At 42.3% G+C, this 23,411-nt stretch overlaps 1 protein-coding gene across 1 annotated transcript in view; it reads left to right on the top strand.

The window, feature by feature from the left end:
- The window catches only part of LOC141175746 (neural-cadherin-like), a 235,890-nt gene that overhangs the window by 100,260 nt on the left and 112,219 nt on the right, over positions 1-23,411 (top strand). The window contains exons 2-4 of the mRNA XM_073659672.1: positions 9,564-9,761; positions 10,023-10,248; positions 15,649-15,853. Of these exons, the coding sequence (XP_073515773.1) occupies positions 9,564-9,761; positions 10,023-10,248; positions 15,649-15,853 (629 nt within the window). The remainder of the gene's footprint in view (positions 1-9,563; positions 9,762-10,022; positions 10,249-15,648; positions 15,854-23,411) is intronic.

Here is a 23,411-nt window from a genome sequence, read left to right as displayed (position 1 = left end):
ATACTGCCCCTATATACAAGAATATAACTACTATAATACTGCTCCTATGTACAAGAATATAATTACTTTAATACTGCTCCTGTGTACAAAAATATAACTACTATAATACTGCCCCCTGTGTACAAGAATATATCTACTATAATACTGCTCTCTATGTACAAGAATATAACTACTATAATACTGCTCCTGTGTACAAGAATATAACTACTATAACACTGCCTCTATTTGCAAGAATATAACTACTATAATACTGCCCCCTATGTACAAGAATATACCTACTATAATACTGCTCCCTATGTACAGGAGTATAACTACTATAATACTACCCACTATGTACTAGAATATAACTACTATAATACTGCCCCCTATGTACAAGAATATATCTACTATGATACTGCCCCCTTTGTACAAGAATATAACTCCCATAATACTGCCCGCTATGTACAAGAATATAACTACTATAATACTGCTCCCTATGTACAAGAATATAACTACTATAATACTGCCCCTATGTACAAGAATATAACTACTATAATACTGCTCCTATTTACAAGAATATAACTACCATAATACTGCCCCTATGTACAAGTATATAACTACTATAATACTGCTCTCTATATACAAGAATATAACTACTATAATACAGCCCCCTCTGTACAAGAATATAATTACTATAATACTGCCCCCTATGTACAAGAATATAACTACTATAATACTGCCCCCTATGTACAAGAATATAACTACTATAATACTGCCCCTATGTACAAGAATATAACTACTATAATACTGAGACTAGATTCAAGAATCTAACTAATATAATACTGCCCTTTATGTACAAGGATATACCGTACCTATTATAATACTGCCCCCTATGTTCAAGAATATAACTACTATAATACTGCCCCCTATGTACAAGAATATATCTACTATGATACTGCCCCCTTTGTACAAGAATATAACTCCCATAATACTGCCCCCTATGTACAAGAATATAACTACTATAATACTGCTCCCTATGTACAAGAATATAACTACTATAATACTGCCCCTATGTACAAGAATATAACTACTATAATACTGCCCCTATGTACAAGAATATAACTACTATAATACTGCCCCCTATGTACAAGAATATAACTACTATAATACTGCTCCTATGTACAAGAATATAACTACTATAATACTGCTCCCTATGTACAAAAATATAACTCCTATAATACTGCCCCCTATGTACAAGAATATAACTACTATAATACTGCTCCTATGTACAAGAATATAACTACTATAATACTGCTCCTATGTACAAGAATATAACTACTATAATACTGCTCCTATGTACAAGAATATAACTACTATAATACTGCTCCTATGTACAAGAATATAACTACTATAATACTGCTCCTATGTACAAGAATATAACTACTATAATACTGCTCCCTATGTACAAGAATATAACTACTATAATACTGCCCCTATGTACAAGAATATAACTACTATAATACTGCCCCTATGTACAAGAATATAACTCCTATAATACTGCTCCTATGTACAAGAATATAACTCCTATAATACTGCTCCTATGTACAAGAATATAACTCCTATAATACTGCTCCTATGTACAAGAATATAACTACTAAAGTGCTGCCTCCTAGCTCTGAGGTTGTATGTTTGTAGCTCTCCTGATATCTGGAGAAAACCCAGGACGGGGCCACCCCGGCAAGGACTCTCACCAAGCAAGGCACACGCTTCCAGGTCTACACGGGAATTAACACTCAGGCTCAGTTTGTGGATGGAAATCCTAAAGTTGTTTTGGAAAGAAAGAGGAAACGTTGTGGCAGCAGTTCCTGTGTGATGATAGGGGATGATGGAAAGAAAATTACTGCAGTAAAGAATAAAGAAACTGTTGTAGCAAAAAGTAAAAGTTTGGTGAAAGCACCTGCAGGTGATTAGTGCAACCCTCCCCTGTGCAGCAGAGGAGAACTCTGGAGAAGCAGACTGTAGTGATGCAGGGGATCTGGGAGCTACCAGAAAGCTGCAAAGACCAAGGGAGAAGCTTCAGCGAGGCTTCATTGTGTCGCTAGTGCAGCAGCTGTAAAAATTCAGGGACCTGGACTCCGGTGTGGAGATTCTGACTCCCCACCAGTGACAGCAGCAGCAGAGACTTGTGCCAGAAATAAGTGGAGAGAAATCTGTACCTGTGAGAGACCATCAGGCAAACAGTGCATAGCAGTCCCATGCAAGATCAGTATTGTACCTAGGGCCGGCTCCAGGTTTTTCTGGGCCCCGGGCGAAAGAGTCTCAGTGGGCCCCTTTAACACATACACGATTCATGATGCAGAGATACGGCGGAGAAATATATATATATAGTACAATGCAAAGATTTCACTTCTTACATTACATGAGTGATATCTATTGTAAATTCCACAATAGCTCAGAAACCGGCGAATCGCTCCACACAGAATAGTGGCCCCCATATAAGGCTCCATACGGAATACTGGCCCCCATATAACACTTCATACGGAATACTGGCCCCCATATAAGGCCCCATAAGGAATACTGGCCCCCATATAAGGCCCCATACGGAATACTGGCCCCCATATAAGGCTCCATGCGGAATACTGACCCCCATATAAGGTTCCATGCGGAATACTGACCCCCATATAAGGCTCCATGCGGAATACTGGCCCCCATATAAGGCTCCATACGGAATACTGGCCCCCATATAAGGCTCCATACGGAATACTGGCCCCCATATAAGGCTCCATACGGAATACTGGCCCCCATATAAGGCTCCATACGGAATACTGGCCCCCATATAAGGCTCCATATGGAATACTGGCCCCCATATAAGGCTCCATATGGAATACTGGCCCCCATATAAGGCTCCATGCGGAATACTGACCCCCATATAAGGTTCCATGCGGAATACTGACCCCCATATAAGGCTCCATGGGGAATACTGGCCCCCATATAAGGCTCCATACGGAATACTGGCCCCCATATAAGGCTCCATACGGAATACTGGCCCCCATACGGAATACTGGCCCCCATATAAGGCTCCATACGGAATACTGGCCCCCATATAAGGCTCCATACGGAATACTGGCCCCCATACGGAATACTGGCCCCCATATAACGCTCCATACAGGATACCAGTCCCCATATAATGCCCCATACAGGCTGTCCCCCCCTTATAATGCTCCATGCAGGCTGTTACCCCCCACATAATGCCCCATACAGGCTGTTACCCCCCACATAATGCCCCATACAGGCTGCCCCCCCCCTTTATAATGCCCCATGCAGGCTGTTCCCCACCTTATAATGCCCCATGCAGGCTGTCACCCCTCCTCTTTATAATGCCCCATGCAGGATGTCACCCCTCCTCTTTATAATGCCCCATGCAGGATGTCCCCCCCCCTCTTTATAATGCCCCATGCAGGCTGTTCCCCACCTTATAATGCCCCATGCAGGCTGTCACCCCTCCTCTTTATAATGCCCCATGCAGGATGTCCCCCCCTCTCTTTATAATGCCCCATGCAGGATGTCCCCCCCTCTCTTTATAATGCCCCATGCAGGATGCCCCCCGCCCTTCTCTTTATACTGCCCCATGCCTCCATACATTAAAAAAAAAAAATCAAATACTCACCTCCCTTCTCCTCACCTGCTACCTGCTGCCTGCTGCCCGCTGCCTGCTGCCTGCTGCCCGCTGCTCGGGTCTGAACTCCAGCGTTGTCGGCGTCTTCCCGCTCAGCGCTCCCTGTGACGGCTCAGGGGAGGGCGCGGTGTAAAGACGTCACCGCGCCCTCTGACCTGAGACGTCACAGGGAGCGCAGAGCAGGAAGACAGCTGATCAGCGGAGGCACGGGGAGAGGTAAGTATCCGCCTGCCGAGGCCCTGAGCAAGCGGGGGAGAAGGGCGGGCACTGACACCGCTCTCCTCCGCCCATAGCCCAGCGGGGTGCGCGACCGCCAGTGGGCCCCTCTGCCTGCTCAGGGCCCCGGCATTTGCCCGGGTGCGCCGGGTGCTGACGCCGGCCCTGATTGTACCCAGCGACTTTCCCTCTTTAAGAAGGAAATTTGTACAGGAAAGAGGCAGAAAGTGTTTATGTGACATGCAGAAGTAGTGCTGTTGCTTCCAAAGCATCCAGAAACTGTTACAAATAACACAAGCACAGGAGACAGGAAGTGTTGTGCTTCAGAAGCATCGAGCAACTGCAGGGGTTAATACAGTCACAGGAGACAGGGAGTGTTTTAGCAGAGCCTTAGGGGGATTGTGGGAAACTTGTTATTGTAGTCTGGCTGAAGCCAAAGAGAAAGGTGGTGTGTTATCTGGATCTGACAGAAGGCAACTGAACAGGATTCAGATCAGGAGAGAAACTAAACACAGGTCAGATAAACTCCCTGAACTAACAGTGCAGAGTATTATCGGGCAGGAAGATAAGGACTGGAAGGAATTGTGTCACAGGCATCATCTCCTCATCAAACCCTCCCCTCTCCATCTCCATGCAGGATAAAGAATGCTGTGTACTATTGGGTCCTTGTGAAGGAAAAGCCTGTGGTTGTGTATACATAGAAGTGATCTAATCTATGCAGAATTATGCTACTGAACAGACTGTAATACTGTGCCTTGTGAAGAAACTACTATAATGTTACTGGAGCCGGCTGCTCAAGAAACTCAAACTGTACTGTAATGAAGATTGTTGCTTTAATATCCCTGAATTGCACTGGCCGTGCTTCAGATTAAATTCCACTGTAGAACTGTTGAAAAAGACTCTTGTCATATGTGTCTGGTCAGCAATTGAATCTATCGTGTGCCTGAGAGAAGCTGCAGCCTATGGTCGCCCTGAGTAACAGTTCCCCCAGGATTCCAAAGAATTGATGAAACCCGTCTCGCCCTATCTGAACCTAGCGGCGTGCGTATAACATTTACCAAAGACCTGCAGTGGTTTCAGGCTTGGCACCAGAAGTCCCAGCAGTAAGTGCTCCTAAGCAAAACTGTGGACTTTTATCTGAAAGCAATGGTGCAGCTGAATGTCATGGTGAACCTGTTATAACTGTGCAGGAAAATATGGGCACTGCTGTGTGAAATAATGGTGGCATTGCTGTGTTGGATTATGTTGGCACTCCTGTGTGGCGCAGTGTAGACTCTGCTATGCCAGAGTACCCAGCTGATGACTGTACTGACATTACCATAGAGGTTGATGGGTTGTTGGTGAGGAAATTACAGTACACTCTAATGTATAGGATTTCCCCCATTAGTTACTGGAGGAGTGGCGGCCCACCTTAGTGCCATCGGTCAGTGGAAGGAGAGCGGCAGTGGTGGTGGTTCTTCTGGTAATGCCTGGAGCAGTGGGTCGCCTTTCTCGTCACAGTTATACTGGCCAAGTCTTTGAGAGGAGGGATATCGTCCATTTCAGACACCTAGGTGTTAAGGACGAGTTTCCCGAATGGAGGTTTTATATCAAAGATCTACTGTGTGGCCAGATGGGCTTCCTGCCCACCAGCATCCTGGCGGTGATAAACTTCCCAGAAGGGCAGGGCTACGATGTCAGCTTCAAGCTTATGTCTGACCTGGACCAGTTCTGGGCAAACGTCTCCAAGTTTTGGGATGTGGACGGTTGGAACAAATACAGCTTTATCCCCATTTCTAAGCCCGATATAGTGAATGTGACTGTCATCTTCTGGAATGAAGTGGTGCCCCCTCAGGACATCGTCACCTGGCTGCGGAGACATTGTGACCTGGTGTCAGCCCTCAATAAGGACAGGGATGTGGACAGTGTCTGTGTAAGGAGATGGACATGATGCCCACATTCCCCCTTGAAGACACTTGTTGTTGTGATGTGATGTGATGCATTATAATGTTTGCCTGTTTAATGTTTTGCATTGTCATGTGATGAATTGGGTTCTGCCAAGCAACAGGTAGTGAGTAGGCATCGATAGAGTTAAGAGTTGGGACTAGCCCAGAGAGGGAAGGGCCATGTAGCAAGATCAGAGAGGTAGTGAGTCGGACAGGGCCTAGCTTGCAGCTAGAGCAGACCATTGGTCTGAGTACTCAGCTGAGCCACATGAGTTGAGTGTCCCCAAAGTGAGTGGAGACCGAGGCTGTGGATAGCGAGATCCAGAGTAGAGAAAGGAGAAGTGACAGAAAGACAGAAGTAATGCATCGGAGACAGGTCCTGGGACAGAACACTTAGTAGTACGGCCCTGGGTTTATAACTCAGAGAGGTAATGGGCCAGGACGGAACAGGGAACGTGAGAGAAAGAGAGTGCCCCGGCGGGAGTTTCAAGGTGTCTGCAAGCAGGGAAGCTGAATACCGGCCATATTGGCAAACTAGTTACCCTAATAGGTAAAGAAGACATGGAACAGTGGGTTGAAGTACAGGACTCTCACTTACTGGACTGTAGTACTGTTCTCGGGTGTGGTGAAGACAGGTGAACTAAAGGAGACAGAAACCAAATGAGTTAAGAGAAAGGAACTGAGACTGTGTGTGAAAATGCTCGGTGTTTTATCGTGTAGTAAAAAGTATATTTTTGACTGGTAGTCTCCCTCATTGAAGTCCTTAACATCTGGTCCTGGCCAACCAAAGTCATCGGTAATATGCGGGCTGCAAGGGTGTAGCACCCTCGCAGCACAAGTCTACACACCCAGCCAGGACCCCCACCTTCATGTAACATGTCGGGGCGTAAGAGACGAGTACCTCGCCCACAGCTACCGCCCCACACTACGTTACATCTGGACTGGAGGGTCCTGGTGAAACTGCGGCAGAGCCAACCTGTCACCCAGGGCCGGCTCCAGGTTTTTCTGGGCCCCGGGCGAAAGAGTCTCAGTGGGCCCTTTTAACACATACACGATTCATGATGCACAGATACCGCAGAGAAATATATATATAGTACACAGGGCCCAGCCTGCCACCTCATCCTTCACATATGCAGACATGCGCACACACACGGTACGCAGACACATGCACGCACACACGGTGCGCAGACACGCGCACACAGACACGGTACGCAGACACGTGCACACGCACACGGTACGCAGACACGCGCACACGGTACGCAGACACGCGCACGTGCACACGGTACGCAGACACGCGCACACGGTACGCAGACGTGCGCACACGGTACGCAGACACGCGCACACGGTACGCAGACACGCGCACGCACACACGGTACACAGACACGCGCATGCACACACAGTGCGCAGACACGCGCACGCAGACACGGTACGCAGACACGCGCACGCAGACACGGTACGCAGACACGTGCACACGGTACGCAGACACGCGCACACGGTACGCAGACACGCGCACGCACACACGGTATGCAGACGCGCGCACACGGTACGCAGACACGCGCACACGGTACGCAGACACGCGCACGCACACACGGTACGCAGACGTGCGCACACGGTACGCAGACACGCGCACACGGTGCGCAGACACGCGCACTCAGACACGCGCACGCGCACACGGTACGCAGACACGCGCACACGGTACGCAGGCACACGCACACGGTATGCCGACACGCGCACGCAAACGGTACGCAGACACGCGCACGCACACACGGTACGCAGACACGCGCAAGCACACACGGTACGCAGACGCGCACGCACACACGGTACGCAGACACGCGCACGCACACACGGTACGCAGACACGCGCACGCACACACGGTACGCAGACACGCGCACGTACACACGGTACGCAGACACACGCACGCGCACGGTACGCAGACACGCGCACGCACACACGGTACGCAGACACGCGCACGCACACACTGTACGCAGACACGCGCACGCACACACGCGCACGCACACACGCGCACGCACATACTGTACGCAGACATGCGCATGCACACACTGTACGCAGACATGCGCACGCACACACGGTACGCAGACATATGCACACACACACGGTACGCAGACACACGCATGCACACATGGTACACAGATATGTACACATACAAACATACACATATTTTTACACAAATTCTTAAAAACATATATAAAACAGACAAATATATATACACAGTCATGCACACTGACATTCACATACATGCACTCACACAGACCCATTACAAATATTTTTAATATGGGGATTGGGGAAGCCTCACTCACCTGTCCCCGGTCCAGTGTCATGTCCAGCAGCTCCTCAGGTATGGGGCAGTGCAGGGCCCCCGGCGTGTCACAGACATCATGGCCCTGGACCATCAGAGGGGCCCACTTGCGGTCGGATCCGGGCCGCTCCCCCCCAGCTCCCCCCCATCTGTGCTGGACCTCCGACGGTGTTTGATTGCCGGCACTCCCCCAGACATGGCCGCGCGCTGTGCGGCTGTGTCGGCTAGTAATGACGCGGCAGGGGCGACACACAAGCACAATTAAAGGTGCAGTGCCATCGATCCTGCCGTGTCATTACTAGCAGACACAGCCGGATAGCGCGCGGCCATGTCTGGGGGAGTGCCCGCAATCAAGCAGCGCCTGCGTCACTGAACAGGTGCCGAGGAAGCGGCCAGGGCCCCGACAGTGAGTGGACGGTGGGACCCTCTGATTTTCCAGGGCCCCGGCACTTGCCCGGGTACGCCGGGTGCTGACGCCGGCCCTGCTGTCACCCATCATCTGCCCAATTCTTGTCACAGGTTTAGCACGACAGGGAGGAGCCAGAAGACCACGCTGTCTAGTTTTTCCTTCTCCTGCACTGATTAGAAGCACTTCACCTTCATATTAAACAGTGCAGGTTTCTTCTAGCAGTGCAGGGGTTAATCTGTTTCAGTTGAGAGCTCCTGAAAGCTTCATGCTTCATGGTTACAGGAGGAATTGGTGGAGAGTTGTTGTTTGAGGAGGCGTTTGATGTATTTATCTAAGACTGTTGCTTGGCTTTGGTTGTGTGCAAATCCTCTCCTTCTCCTACTTGTTTTTTTCCCTTTCTTCACTCCCTGGTGTTTCCCTCTGTTGTTTGTGTGAGTATTTTTGTATGATTGGTATTTTCCTTTATCCCTGTTCGTATTACCTTGTTGGTCTGGGATTGGTGTATTGCCATACTTTACTACTTCCCTCTTCCCTGGATGGGGGGAGGGAACAGACTGAGGATGGATTCAGGAGCTCAGCAAGGTACGTGGCCCCTGCGTCTTCACCATTAGAAGTAATCCGATGAATAGGGATAGCAAGGGCACCCCTAGCTTTATGGACAGTTAAGGAGCCCCTGGTTCCGGGATACCTGACAACAGAATCGTAACAATTCCTTTTTCATTAAAAGAGGGAAAGGCATCTGTTTCTATTCCGGTTAGCTGAGGAAATTCTATAAGTGTGGTCAGGTTGGTCACCTGGCAGGCGCTTGCTCGGTGTTGAGGTTGTGCATGCGAGCGTCGTGTGCCAGAACATCAGGTGTAATCTGTGTGGTCATTATTGGTCACCCCCACTATTGTACAAGGAGTACAAGAGTATTACTATACTGCTATGTATGTTGAAGAATATGAGGATGTTATATGTGATGTCATGTTTTCTTATCCACGTTAATATTTTTTTCTTTGCTGCCGGTGATTATATTAGGAATTCTTTTCTGTTTTGCAGGAAAAGGTTTGTATCTTGTTAATCTGCAGCTGACAGTAACAGACGTTAATGATGAATCCCCACAATGGACAATGCAGCCGTATCCTTTCTTGGCAAACGTGTCTCCTTTGGCCACAGCTGGAACAAACGTGTACAAATTACACGCCATTGATAAAGATGAAGGCGTCAATGGAGAAGTGGAATATTTCCTTTTGGAAGGTGAAGGGACACTATCCTTCTATAAATATATAAATATTATGGATGCTCATTGACACCATATTAGTATATACTCCCATGCAACAGCACTTCATGTTGAATTTTATTTTTCAAATAATTAAATCTCAATTATTATACTCTGGTAGAGCTTAAATTACCTAAAACTAGAAAACCTTCAATGGATGATTTGTTGTGGGTTGTAAAGTCATATTTATACTGGCTTTGTGACTTGAGCCACATTAAGATTTGATTCTTTTAATCCAGGTGGTGACACAAGGTTCGGAGTGGATAGAAGTAATGGATGGATACAGACCACCGGACAAGTCCTGGAGGAAGGTGTAGAGTATCTACTAACTGTGCAAGCGGCTGATATATTTGGAAAAAAAAGCTCACTGGCTTTGGTGTCAGTGATTGCTGGTGAAAGACCTCCCCAGTTTAGAAATGTCTCTTATATAATCTATGTGCCAGAAAACACACCTGCAGGACAAGTGTAAGTTCCTGGAAATTATATTACTTTTCTCATTCAGAGGTACACCATGAGTAACCAATATAATACTGTCTCCTCCGTTCAAGACTATAACTACTATAATACTGCGCCCTATGTACAAGAATATAACTACTATACTACTGCCCCCTATGTACAAGAATATAACTACTATAATACTGCCCCTATGTACAAGAATAGAACTACTATAATACTGCCCCCTATGTACAAGACTATAGCTACTATAATACTGCGCCCTATGTACAAGAATATAACTACTATACTACTGCCCCCTATGCACAAAAATATAACTACTATAATACTGCCCCCTATGTACAAGAATATAACTACTATATTACTGCTCCTATGTACAAGAATATAACTACTATAATACTGCCCCCTATGTACAGGAATATAACTCCTATACTACTGCCCCCTATGCACAAAAATATAACTACTATAATACTGCCCCTATATACAAGAATATAACTACTATAATACTGCTCCTATGTACAAGAATACAACTGCTATAATACTGTCCCTATGTACAAGAATATAACTACTATAATACTGCCCCTATGTACAAGAATATAACTACTATAATACTGCCCCTATGTAAAAGAATATAACTACTATAATACTGCTCCTATGTACAAGAATACAACTGCTATAATACTGCCCTTATGTACAAGAATATAACTACTATAATACTGCCCCCTATGTACAAGAATATATCTACTATAATACTGCGCCTATTTACAAGAATATAACTACAATAATACTGCCCCCTATGTACCAGAATATAACTACTATAATACTGCTCCTATGTACAAGAATATAACTACTATAATACTGCCCCGATATACAAGAATATAACTACTATAATACTGTCCCTATGTACAAGAATATAACTACTATAATACTGCTCCTACGTACAAGAATACAACTGCTATAATACTGCCCTTATGTACAAGAATATAACTACTATAATACTGCTCCTATGTACAAAAATATAACTACTATAATACTGCCCCCTATGTACAAGAATACAACTGCTATAATACTGCCCCTATGTACAAGAATATAACTACTATAATACTGCCCTCTATGTACAAGAATATAACTACTATAATACTGTCCCCTATGTACAAGAATACAACTGCTATAATACTGTCCCTATGTACAAGAATATAACTACTACAATACTGCTCCTATGTACAAGAATATAACTACTATAATACTGCCCCCTAAGTACAAGAATATAACTACTATAATACTGCTCCTATGTACAAGAATATAACTACTATAATACTGCCCCGATATACAAGAATATAACTACTATAATACTGTCCCTATGTACAAGAATATAACTACTATAATACTGCTCCTACGTACAAGAATATAACTACTATAATACAGCCGGCTATGTACAAGAATATAACTACTATAATACTGCCCCTATGTACAAGAATACAACTGCTATAATACTGCCCTTATGTACAAGAATATAACTACTATAATACTGCTTCTATTTACAAGAATATAACTACTATAATACTGCCCCCTATGTACAAGAATATAACTGCTATAATACTGCTCCTATGTACAAGAATATAACTACTATAATACTGCCCCGATATACAAGAATATAACTACTATCATACTGCCCCTATGTACAAGAATATAACTACTATAATACTGCCCCCTAAGTACAAGAATATAAACTACTATAATACTGCCCCATATGTACAAGAATATAAGTACTATAATACTGCTCCTATATACAAAAATATCACTACTATAATACTGCCCCCTATGTACAAGAATATAACTAATATAATACTGCCCCCTATGTACAAGAATACAACTGCTATAATACTGCCCATATGTACAAGAATGTAACTACTATAATACTGCTCCTATGTACAAGAATATAACTACTATAATACTGCCCCCTATGTACAAGAATATAACTACTATAATACTGCTCCTATGTACAAGAATATAACTACTATAATACTGCCCCCTATGTACAAGAATATAACTACTACAATACTGTTCCTATGTACAAGAATACAACTGCTATAATACTGTCCCTATGTACAAGAATATAACTACTACAATACTGCTCCTATGTACAAGAATACAACTGCTATAATACTACCCTTATGTACAAGAATATAACTACTATAATACTGCTCCTACATACAAGAATACAACTGCTATAATACTGCCCCCTATGTACAAGAATATAACTACTATAATACTGCCCTTATGTACAAGAATATAACTACTATAATACTGCTCCTATTTACAAGAATATAACTACTATAATACTGCCCCCTATGTACAAGAATATAACTACTAAAATCCTGCTCCTCATATACAAGAATATAACTACTATAATACTGCCCTCTATGTACAAGAATGTAACTACTATAATACTGCTCCTATGTACAAGAATATAACTACTATAATACTGCTCCCCATGTACAAGAATATAACTACTATAATACTGCCCCTATGTACAAGAATATAACTATTATAATACTGCTCCCTATGTACAAGAATATAACTACTATAATACTGCTCCTATTTACAAGAATATAACTACTATAATACTGCCCCTATGTACAAGCATATAACTACTATAATACTGCCCCTATGTACAAGAATATAACTACTATAATACTGCTCCTATGTACAAGAATACAACTGCCATAATACTGCCCCCTATGTACAAGATTATAACTACTATAATACTGGCTCTATGTACAAGAATATAACTACTATAATACTGCCCCTATGTACAAGAATATAACTACTATAATACTGCTCCTATGTACAAGAATATAACTACTATAATACTGCTCCTATGTACAAGAATATAACTACTATAATACTGCCCCCTAGGTACAAGAATATAACTACTATAATACTGCCCCTATGTACAAGAATATAACTACTATCATACTGCCCCTATGTACAAGAATATAACTACTATAATACTGCCCCCTGAGTGCAAGAATATAACTACTATAATACTGCCCCATATGTACAAGAATATAACTACTATAATACTGCTTCTATGTACAAGAATATAACTAATATAATACTGCCCCCTATATACAAGAATACAACTGCTATAATACTGCCCCCTATGTACAAGAATATAACTAATATAATACTGCCCCTATGTACAAGAATACAACTGCTATAATACTGCCCCCTATGTACAAGAATATAACTAATATAATACTGCCCCTATGTACAAGAATATATCTATTATAATACTGCTCCTATGTACAAGAATATAACTACTATAATACTGCTCCTATATACAAAAATATCACTACTATAATACTGCTCCTATGTACAAGAATATAAAAACTATAATACTGCTCCTATGTACAAGAATATAACTACTATAATACTACCCCTATGTACAAGAATATAACTACTATAATACTGCCCCCTATGTACAAGAATATAACTACTATAATACTGCTCCTATGTACAAGAATATAACTACTATAATACTGCCCCCCATGTACAAGAATATAACTACTATAATACTGCTCCTTTATACAAGAATATAACTACTATAATACTGCTCATATATACAAGAATATAACTACTATAATACTGCTCCTATGTACAAGAATATAACTTCTATAATACTGCTCCCTATGTACAAGAATATAACTACTATAATACTGCTCCTATGTACAAGAATATAACTTCTATAATACTGCTCCCTATGTACAAGAATATAACTACTATAATACTGCTCCTATATACAAGAATATAACTACTATAATACTGCTCCTATGTACAAGAATATAACTTCTATAATACTGCTCCCTATGTACAAGAATATAACTTCTATAATACTGCTCCCTATGTACAAGAATATAACTACTATAATACTGCTCCTATGTACAGGAATATAACTACTATAATACTGCCCCCTATGTACAAGAATATAACTACTATAATACTGCTCCTATATACAAGAATATAACTACTATAATACTGCTCCTATGTACAAGAATATAACTTCTATAATACTGCTCCCTATGTACAAGAATATAACTTCTATAATACTGCTCCCTATGTACAAGAATATAACTACTATAATACTGCTCCTATGTACAGGAATATAACTACTATAATACTGCCCCCTATGTACAAGAATATAACTACTATAATACTGGCCCCTATGTACAAGAATATAACTACTATAATACTGCCCCTGTGTACAAGAATATAACTACTATAATACTGCCTCTATGTACAAGAATATAACTACTATAATACTGCCCCCTATGTACAAGAATATAACTACTATAATACTGCCTCCTATGTACAATAATATAACTACTATAATACTGCCTCTATGTACAAGAATATAACTACTATAATACTGCCCCTATGTACAAGAATATAACTACTATAATACTGCCCCCTATGTACAAGAATATAACTACTATAATACTGCCCCTATATACAAGAATATAACTACTATAATACTGCCCCTGTGTACAAGAATATAACTACTATAATACTGCTCCTATGTACAAGAATATAACTACTATAATACTGCCCCTATATACAAGAATATAACTACTATAATACTGCCCCTGTGTACAAGAATATAACTACTATAATACTGCTCCTATGTACAAGAATATAACTACTATAATACTGCCCCCTATGTACAAGAATATAACTACTATAATACTGGCCCCTATGTACAAGAATATAACTACTATAATACTGCCCCTGTGTACAAGAATATAACTACTATAATACTGCCTCTATGTACAAGAATATAACTACTATAATACTGCCCCCTATGTACAAGAATATAACTACTATAATACTGCCTCCTATGTACAATAATATAACTACTATAATACTGCCTCTATGTACAAGAATATAACTACTATAATACTGCCCCTATGTACAAGAATATAACTACTATAATACTGCCCCCTATGTACAAGAATATAACTACTATAATACTGCCCCTATATACAAGAATATAACTACTATAATACTGCCCCTGTGTACAAGAATATAACTACTATAATACATATCTTAGCTGGAAGATACATTTTCTCATTTGATTGAAATTGACCATATAACTTTCCTGGCACTATATATACATAACATGTGACACTATGCCAATGTTCAGAGTTGTCAATCTTCAGGAGCACACAGGTTCCCAGCAAGCAAGAAGCCAGGAGGCAGGTGAGCGGTGTACTCCTGAAGATTAACCTTGAGAACACCCTGTTAATGACTCAACCATATATTCTTGGCAAATATGTTGCAAATTTAATTTCTTATACTGTTTATATATTTAGTAATAATCTTTTTTTGGGCACCTTCTGAATGTTTCAGGCTGCTCTCGGTGTCAGCAAATTCTCATCAGAATCGCCCATTAAGCTACAGTCTGGTCAGCAACCCAAGCAATTTATTTCGCATTCACCAGCTTAGTGGGGACGTCACCTTATCCCGGACCGTGGACTTTGAGACCGAACCCAACCAGTTTTTGTTACTGGTGAGAGCGAGTGAAGACTGGCGCCCGCTGAGCAGCTCTGTGGAGGTGAATTATTCCCATGATATGTACTCTACATACACTGTGATTACTTTATAGTTTTTTTCCCAAAATTACATTTTTAAGGATTAAAAATGAGAATATTGCCCCTAACTTTTAAATGGACACTGTTGTTTCAGCAAACTTTGCATAAATCAATAGACGGGTGAATATCAGAAACTTTCATGTCCCACGATTGCTCATAATGTAAAAGAAATGCAATAGTGCATCCACTATAGAAAAAATAACTGACCAGCACACCTTAAAAGAATGAAGCAAATGTGAACAGGTGCCAGCTGCAGTATGTCATGTCACAGACCACAGCAGGCACAGCTGTAGGACCTTGGAGCAATAACTCAGTAGCATAATTGTAAGTGTTTTATTGAGTTATGGTTCGGTTGGTTGGTTATCTCCTGTCAGATAGATCTGCTTCTTTTTCCACTTATGAGCCACTTCTTCCTCCACGCCTGTGTCCTCAACTCTTCATCCACTCTATAAACAAAAAGCTTAAAGGGCTTGTACTTAAGAAACAAACTGCGCGGTTCTCACCTTCCCCTGGTCCACCAGCAAAGTTCGCCGCTGGTCCCAAAGTGGGGCTTTGGCGCTGACATTAGATCGACAGTGCGGCAACCAACCAGTGAGCTCTGCAGCTCATGGTAGAGCTGTTTGTCTACATGGGAATGCTCCACCCAGAGCCACTGAGCTCACTGATTGGCTGGAAACTCATCAGTGGACTCAGGGAATGTGAGTACAGCACAATTGTTTCTTCACGATAACCTGTAGCCAGGGATTAACCTTCTGTATTAAACTCCAGAGCTGCACTCACTATTCTGCTGGTGCAGTCACTGTGTACATACATTACTGATCCTGAGTTACATCCTGTATTATACTCCAGAGCTGCACTCACTATTCTGCTGGTGCAGTCACTGTGTACATACATTACTGATCCTGAGTTACATCCTGTATTATACTCCAGAGCTGCACTCACTATTCTGCTGGTGCAGTCACTGTGTACATACATTACATTACTGATCCTGAGTTACATTCTGTATTATACTCCAGAGCTGCACTCACTATTCTGCTGGTGCAGTCACTGTGTACATACATTACTGATCCTGAGTTACATCCTGTATTATACCCCAGAGCTGCACTCACTATTCTGCTGGTGCAGTCACTGTGTACATACATTACATTACTGATCCTGAGTTACATCCTGTATTATACTCCAGAGCTGCACTCACTATTCTGCTGGTGCTGTCACTGTGTACATACATTACATTACTGATCCTGAGTTACATCCTGTATTATACTCCAGAGCTGCACTCACTATTCTGCTGGTGCAGTCACTGTGTACATACATTACATTACTGATCCTGAGTTACATTCTGTATTATACTCCAGAGCTGCACTCACTATTCTGCTGGTGCAGTCACTGTGTACATACATTACTGATCCTGAGTTACATCCTGTATTATACCCCAGAGCTGCACTCACAATTCTGCTGGTGCAGTCACTGTGTACATACATTACATTACTGATCCTGAGTTACATCCTGTATTATACTCCAGAGCTGCTCTCACTATTCTGCTGGTGCAGTCACTGTGTACATACATTACATTACTGTTCCTATACTGATCCTGAGTTACATCCTGTCTTATACTCCAGAGCTGCACTCACTATTCTGCTGGTGCAGTCACTGTGTACATACATTACATTACTGATCCTGAGTTACATCCTGTATTATACTCCAGAGCTGCACTCAGTATTCTGGTGGTGCAGTCACTGTGTACATACATTACATTACTGATCCTGAGTTACATCCTGTATTATACTCCAGAGCGGCACTCACTATTCTGCTGATGGAATCACTGTGTACATACATTACATTACTGTTCCTATACTGATCCTGAGTTACATCCTGTCTTATACTCCAGAGCTGCACTCACTATTCTGCTGGTGCAGTCACTGTGTACATACATTACATTACTGATCCTGCGTTACATCCTGTATTATACTCCAGAGCTGCACTCAGTATTCTGGTGGTGCAGTCACTGTGTACATACATTACATTACTGATCCTGAGTTACATCCTGTATTAAACTCCAGAGCTGCACTCACTATTCTGCTTGTGCAGTCACTGTGTACATACATTACTGATCCTGTACTGATCCTGAGTTACATCCTGTATTATACCCCAGAGCTGCACTCACTATTCTGCTGGTGCAGTCACTGTGTACATACATCACATTACTGATCCTGAGTTACATCCTGTATTATACCCCAGAGCTGCGCTCACTATTCTGCTGGTACAGTCACTATGTACATACATTACATTACTGTTCCTATACTGATCCTGAGTTACATCCTGTCTCATACTCCAGAGCTGCACTCACTATTCTGCTGGTGCAGTCACTGTGTACATACATTACATTACTGATCCTGAGTTACATCCTGTATTATACCCCAGAGCTGCACTCACTATTCTGCTGGTGCTGTCACTGTGTACATACATTACATTACTGATCCTGAGTTACATCCTGTATTATACTCCAGAGCTGCACTCACTATTCTGCTGATGGAATCACTGTGTACATACATTACATTACTTATCCTGTACTAATCCTGAGTTACATCCTGTCTTAAACTCCAGAGCTGCACTCACTATTCTGCTGGTGCAGTCACTGTGTACATACATTACATTACTGATCCTGAGTTACATCCTGTATTATACCCAAGAGCTGCGCTCACTATTCTGCTGGTACAGTCACTATGTTCATACATTACATTACTGTTCCTGAGTTATATCCTGTATTATACCCCAGAGCTGCACTCACTATTCTGCTGGTGCAGACACTGTGTACATACATTACATTACTGATCCTGAGTTACATCCTGTCTCATACTCCAGAGCTGCACTCACTATACTGCTGGTGCAGTCACTGTGTACATACATTACATTACTGATCCTGAGTTACATCCTGTATTATACTCCAGAGCTGCACTCACTATTCTGCTGGTGCAGTCACTGTGTACATACATTACATCACTGATCCTGTGCTGATCCTGAGTTACATCCTGTATTATACCCCAGAGCTGCACTCACTATTCTGCTGGTGCAGTCACTGTGTACATACATTACATTACTGATCCTGAGTTACATCCTGTATTATACTCTAGAGCTGCACTCACTATTCTGCTGGTGCAGTCACTGTGTACACACATTACATTACTGATCCTGAGTTACCTCCTGTATTATACTCTAGAGCTGCACTCACTATTCTGCTGATGTAGTCACTGTCTACATACATTACATTACTGATCCTGTACTGATCCTGAGTTACACCCTGTATTATACTCCAGAGCTGCACTCACTATTCTGCTGGTGCAGTCACTGTGTACACACATTACATTACTGATCCTGAGTTACCTCCTGTATTATACTCTAGAGCTGCACTCACTATTCTGCTGATGTAGTCACTGTCTACATACATTACATTACTGATCCTGAGTTACATCCTGTATTATACTCCAGAGCTGCACTCACTATTCTGCTGGTGGAGTCACTGTGTACATACATTACCTTACTGATCCTGAGTTACATCCTGTATTATACTCCAGAGCTGCACTCACAATTCTGCTGGTGCAGTCACTGTGTACATACATTACATTACTGATCCTGAGTTACATCCTGTATTATACTCCAGAGCTGCACTCACTATTCTGCTGGTGCAGTCACTGTGTACATACATTACATTACTGATCCTGAGTTACATCCTGTATTATACGCCAGAGCTGCACTCACTATTCTGCTGGTGCAGTCACTGTGTACATACATTACATTACTGATCCTGAGTTACATCCTGTATTATACTCCAGAGCTGTACTCACTATTCTGCTGGTGCAGTCACTGTGTACATACATTACATTACTGATCCTGAGCTACCTCCTGTATTATACTCCAGAGCTGCACTCACTATTCTGCTGGTGCAGTCACTGTGTACATACATTACATTACTGATCCTGAATTACATCCTGTATTATACTCCAGAGCTGCACTCACTATTCTGCTGGTGCAGTCACTGTGTACATACATTACATTACTGATCCTGAGTTCCATCCTGTATTATACTCCAGAGCTGCACTCACTATTCTGCTGGTGCAGTCTTTGTGTACATACATTACATTGCTGATCCTGAGTTACCTCCTGTATTATACTCCAGAGCTGCACTCACTATTCTGCTGGTGCAGTCACTGTATACATACATTACTGATCCTGAGTTACATCCTGTATTATACTCCAGAGCTGCACTCACTATTCTGCTGGTGCAGTCACTGTGTACATACATTACATTACTGATCCTGAGTTACATCCTGTATTATACTCTGGAGCTGCACTCACTATTCTGCTGTTGCAGTCACTGTGTACATACATTACATTACTGATCCTGAGTTACATCCAGTATTATACTCCAGAGCTGCACTCACTATTCTGCTGGTGCAGTCACTGTGTACATACATTACATTACTGATTCTGAGTTACATCCTGTATTATACTCCAGAGCTGCACTCACTATTCTGCTGGTGCAGTCACTGTGTACATACATTACATTACTGATCCTGAGTTACATCCTGTATTATACTCCAGAGCTGCACTCACTATTCTGCTGGTGCAGTCACTGTGTACATACATTACATTACTGATCCTGAGTTACATCCTGTATTATATTCCAGAGCTGCGCTCACTATTCTGCTGGTGCAGTCACTGTGTACATACATTACATTACTGATCCTGAGTTACATCCTGTATTATACTCCAGAGCTGCACTCACTATTCTGCTGGTGCAGTCACTGTGTACATACATTACATTACTGATCCTGAGTTACATCCTGTATTATACTCCAGAGCTGCACTCACTATTCTGCTGGTTCAGTCACTGTGTACATACATTACATTACTGATCCTGAGTTACATCCTGTATTATACTCCAGAGCTGCACTCACTATTCTGCTGGTGCAGTCACTGTGTACATACATTACATTACTGATCCTGAGTTACATCCTGTATTATACTCCAGAGCTGCACTCACTATTCTGCTGGTGCAGTCACTGTGTACATACATTACATTACTGATCCTGAGTTACATCCTGTATTATACTCCAGAGCTGCGCTCACTATTCTGCTGGTGCAGTCACTGTGTACATACATTACATTACTGATCCTGAGTTACATCCTGTATTATACCCAAGAGCTGCGCTCACTATTCTGCTGGTACAGTCACTATGTTCATACATTACATTACTGTTCCTGAGTTATATCCTGTATTATACCCCAGAGCTGCACTCACTATTCTGCTGGTGCAGACACTGTGTACATACATTACATTACTGATCCTGAGTTACATCCTGTCTCATACTCCAGAGCTGCACTCACTATTCTGCTGGTGCAGTCACTGTGTACATACATTACATTACTGATCCTGAGTTACATCCTGTATTATACTCCAGAGCTGCACTCACTATTCTGCTGGTGCAGTCACTGTGTACATACATTACATCACTGATCCTGTGCTGATCCTGAGTTACATCCTGTATTATACCCCAGAGCTGCACTCACTATTCTGCTGGTGCAGTCACTGTGTACATACATTACATTACTGATCCTGAGTTACATCCTGTATTATACTCTAGAGCTGCACTCACTATTCTGCTGGTGCAGTCACTGTGTACACACATTACATTACTGATCCTGAGTTACCTCCTGTATTATACTCTAGAGCTGCACTCACTATTCTGCTGATGTAGTCACTGTCTACATACATTACATTACTGATCCTGTACTGATCCTGAGTTACACCCTGTATTATACTCCAGAGCTGCACTCACTATTCTGCTGGTGCAGTCACTGTGTACACACATTACATTACTGATCCTGAGTTACCTCCTGTATTATACTCTAGAGCTGCACTCACTATTCTGCTGATGTAGTCACTGTCTACATACATTACATTACTGATCCTGAGTTACATCCTGTATTATACTCCAGAGCTGCACTCACTATTCTGCTGGTGGAGTCACTGTGTACATACATTACCTTACTGATCCTGAGTTACATCCTGTATTATACTCCAGAGCTGCACTCACAATTCTGCTGGTGCAGTCACTGTGTACATACATTACATTACTGATCCTGAGTTACATCCTGTATTATACTCCAGAGCTGCACTCACTATTCTGCTGGTGCAGTCACTGTGTACATACATTACATTACTGATCCTGAGTTACATCCTGTATTATACGCCAGAGCTGCACTCACTATTCTGCTGGTGCAGTCACTGTGTACATACATTACATTACTGATCCTGAGTTACATCCTGTATTATACTCCAGAGCTGTACTCACTATTCTGCTGGTGCAGTCACTGTGTACATACATTACATTACTGATCCTGAGCTACCTCCTGTATTATACTCCAGAGCTGCACTCACTATTCTGCTGGTGCAGTCACTGTGTACATACATTACATTACTGATCCTGAATTACATCCTGTATTATACTCCAGAGCTGCACTCACTATTCTGCTGGTGCAGTCACTGTGTACATACATTACATTACTGATCCTGAGTTCCATCCTGTATTATACTCCAGAGCTGCACTCACTATTCTGCTGGTGCAGTCTTTGTGTACATACATTACATTGCTGATCCTGAGTTACCTCCTGTATTATACTCCAGAGCTGCACTCACTATTCTGCTGGTGCAGTCACTGTATACATACATTACTGATCCTGAGTTACATCCTGTATTATACTCCAGAGCTGCACTCACTATTCTGCTGGTGCAGTCACTGTGTACATACATTACATTACTGATCCTGAGTTACATCCTGTATTATACTCTGGAGCTGCACTCACTATTCTGCTGTTGCAGTCACTGTGTACATACATTACATTACTGATCCTGAGTTACATCCAGTATTATACTCCAGAGCTGCACTCACTATTCTGCTGGTGCAGTCACTGTGTACATACATTACATTACTGATTCTGAGTTACATCCTGTATTATACTCCAGAGCTGCACTCACTATTCTGCTGGTGCAGTCACTGTGTACATACATTACATTACTGATCCTGAGTTACATCCTGTATTATACTCCAGAGCTGCACTCACTATTCTGCTGGTGCAGTCACTGTGTACATACATTACATTACTGATCCTGAGTTACATCCTGTATTATATTCCAGAGCTGCGCTCACTATTCTGCTGGTGCAGTCACTGTGTACATACATTACATTACTGATCCTGAGTTACATCCTGTATTATACTCCAGAGCTGCACTCACTATTCTGCTGGTGCAGTCACTGTGTACATACATTACATTACTGATCCTGAGTTACATCCTGTATTATACTCCAGAGCTGCACTCACTATTCTGCTGGTTCAGTCACTGTGTACATACATTACATTACTGATCCTGAGTTACATCCTGTATTATACTCCAGAGCTGCACTCACTATTCTGCTGGTGCAGTCACTGTGTACATACATTACATTACTGATCCTGAGTTAC

This window comes from Phyllobates terribilis, unplaced genomic scaffold (genome assembly GCF_046119375.1).
Source record: "Phyllobates terribilis strain yellow unplaced genomic scaffold, ASM4611937v1 Scaffold_14__1_contigs__length_39327217, whole genome shotgun sequence".
Lineage (NCBI taxonomy): Eukaryota > Metazoa > Chordata > Amphibia > Anura > Dendrobatidae > Phyllobates > Phyllobates terribilis.
This window is presented reverse-complemented; position numbering and strand designations above follow the sequence as displayed.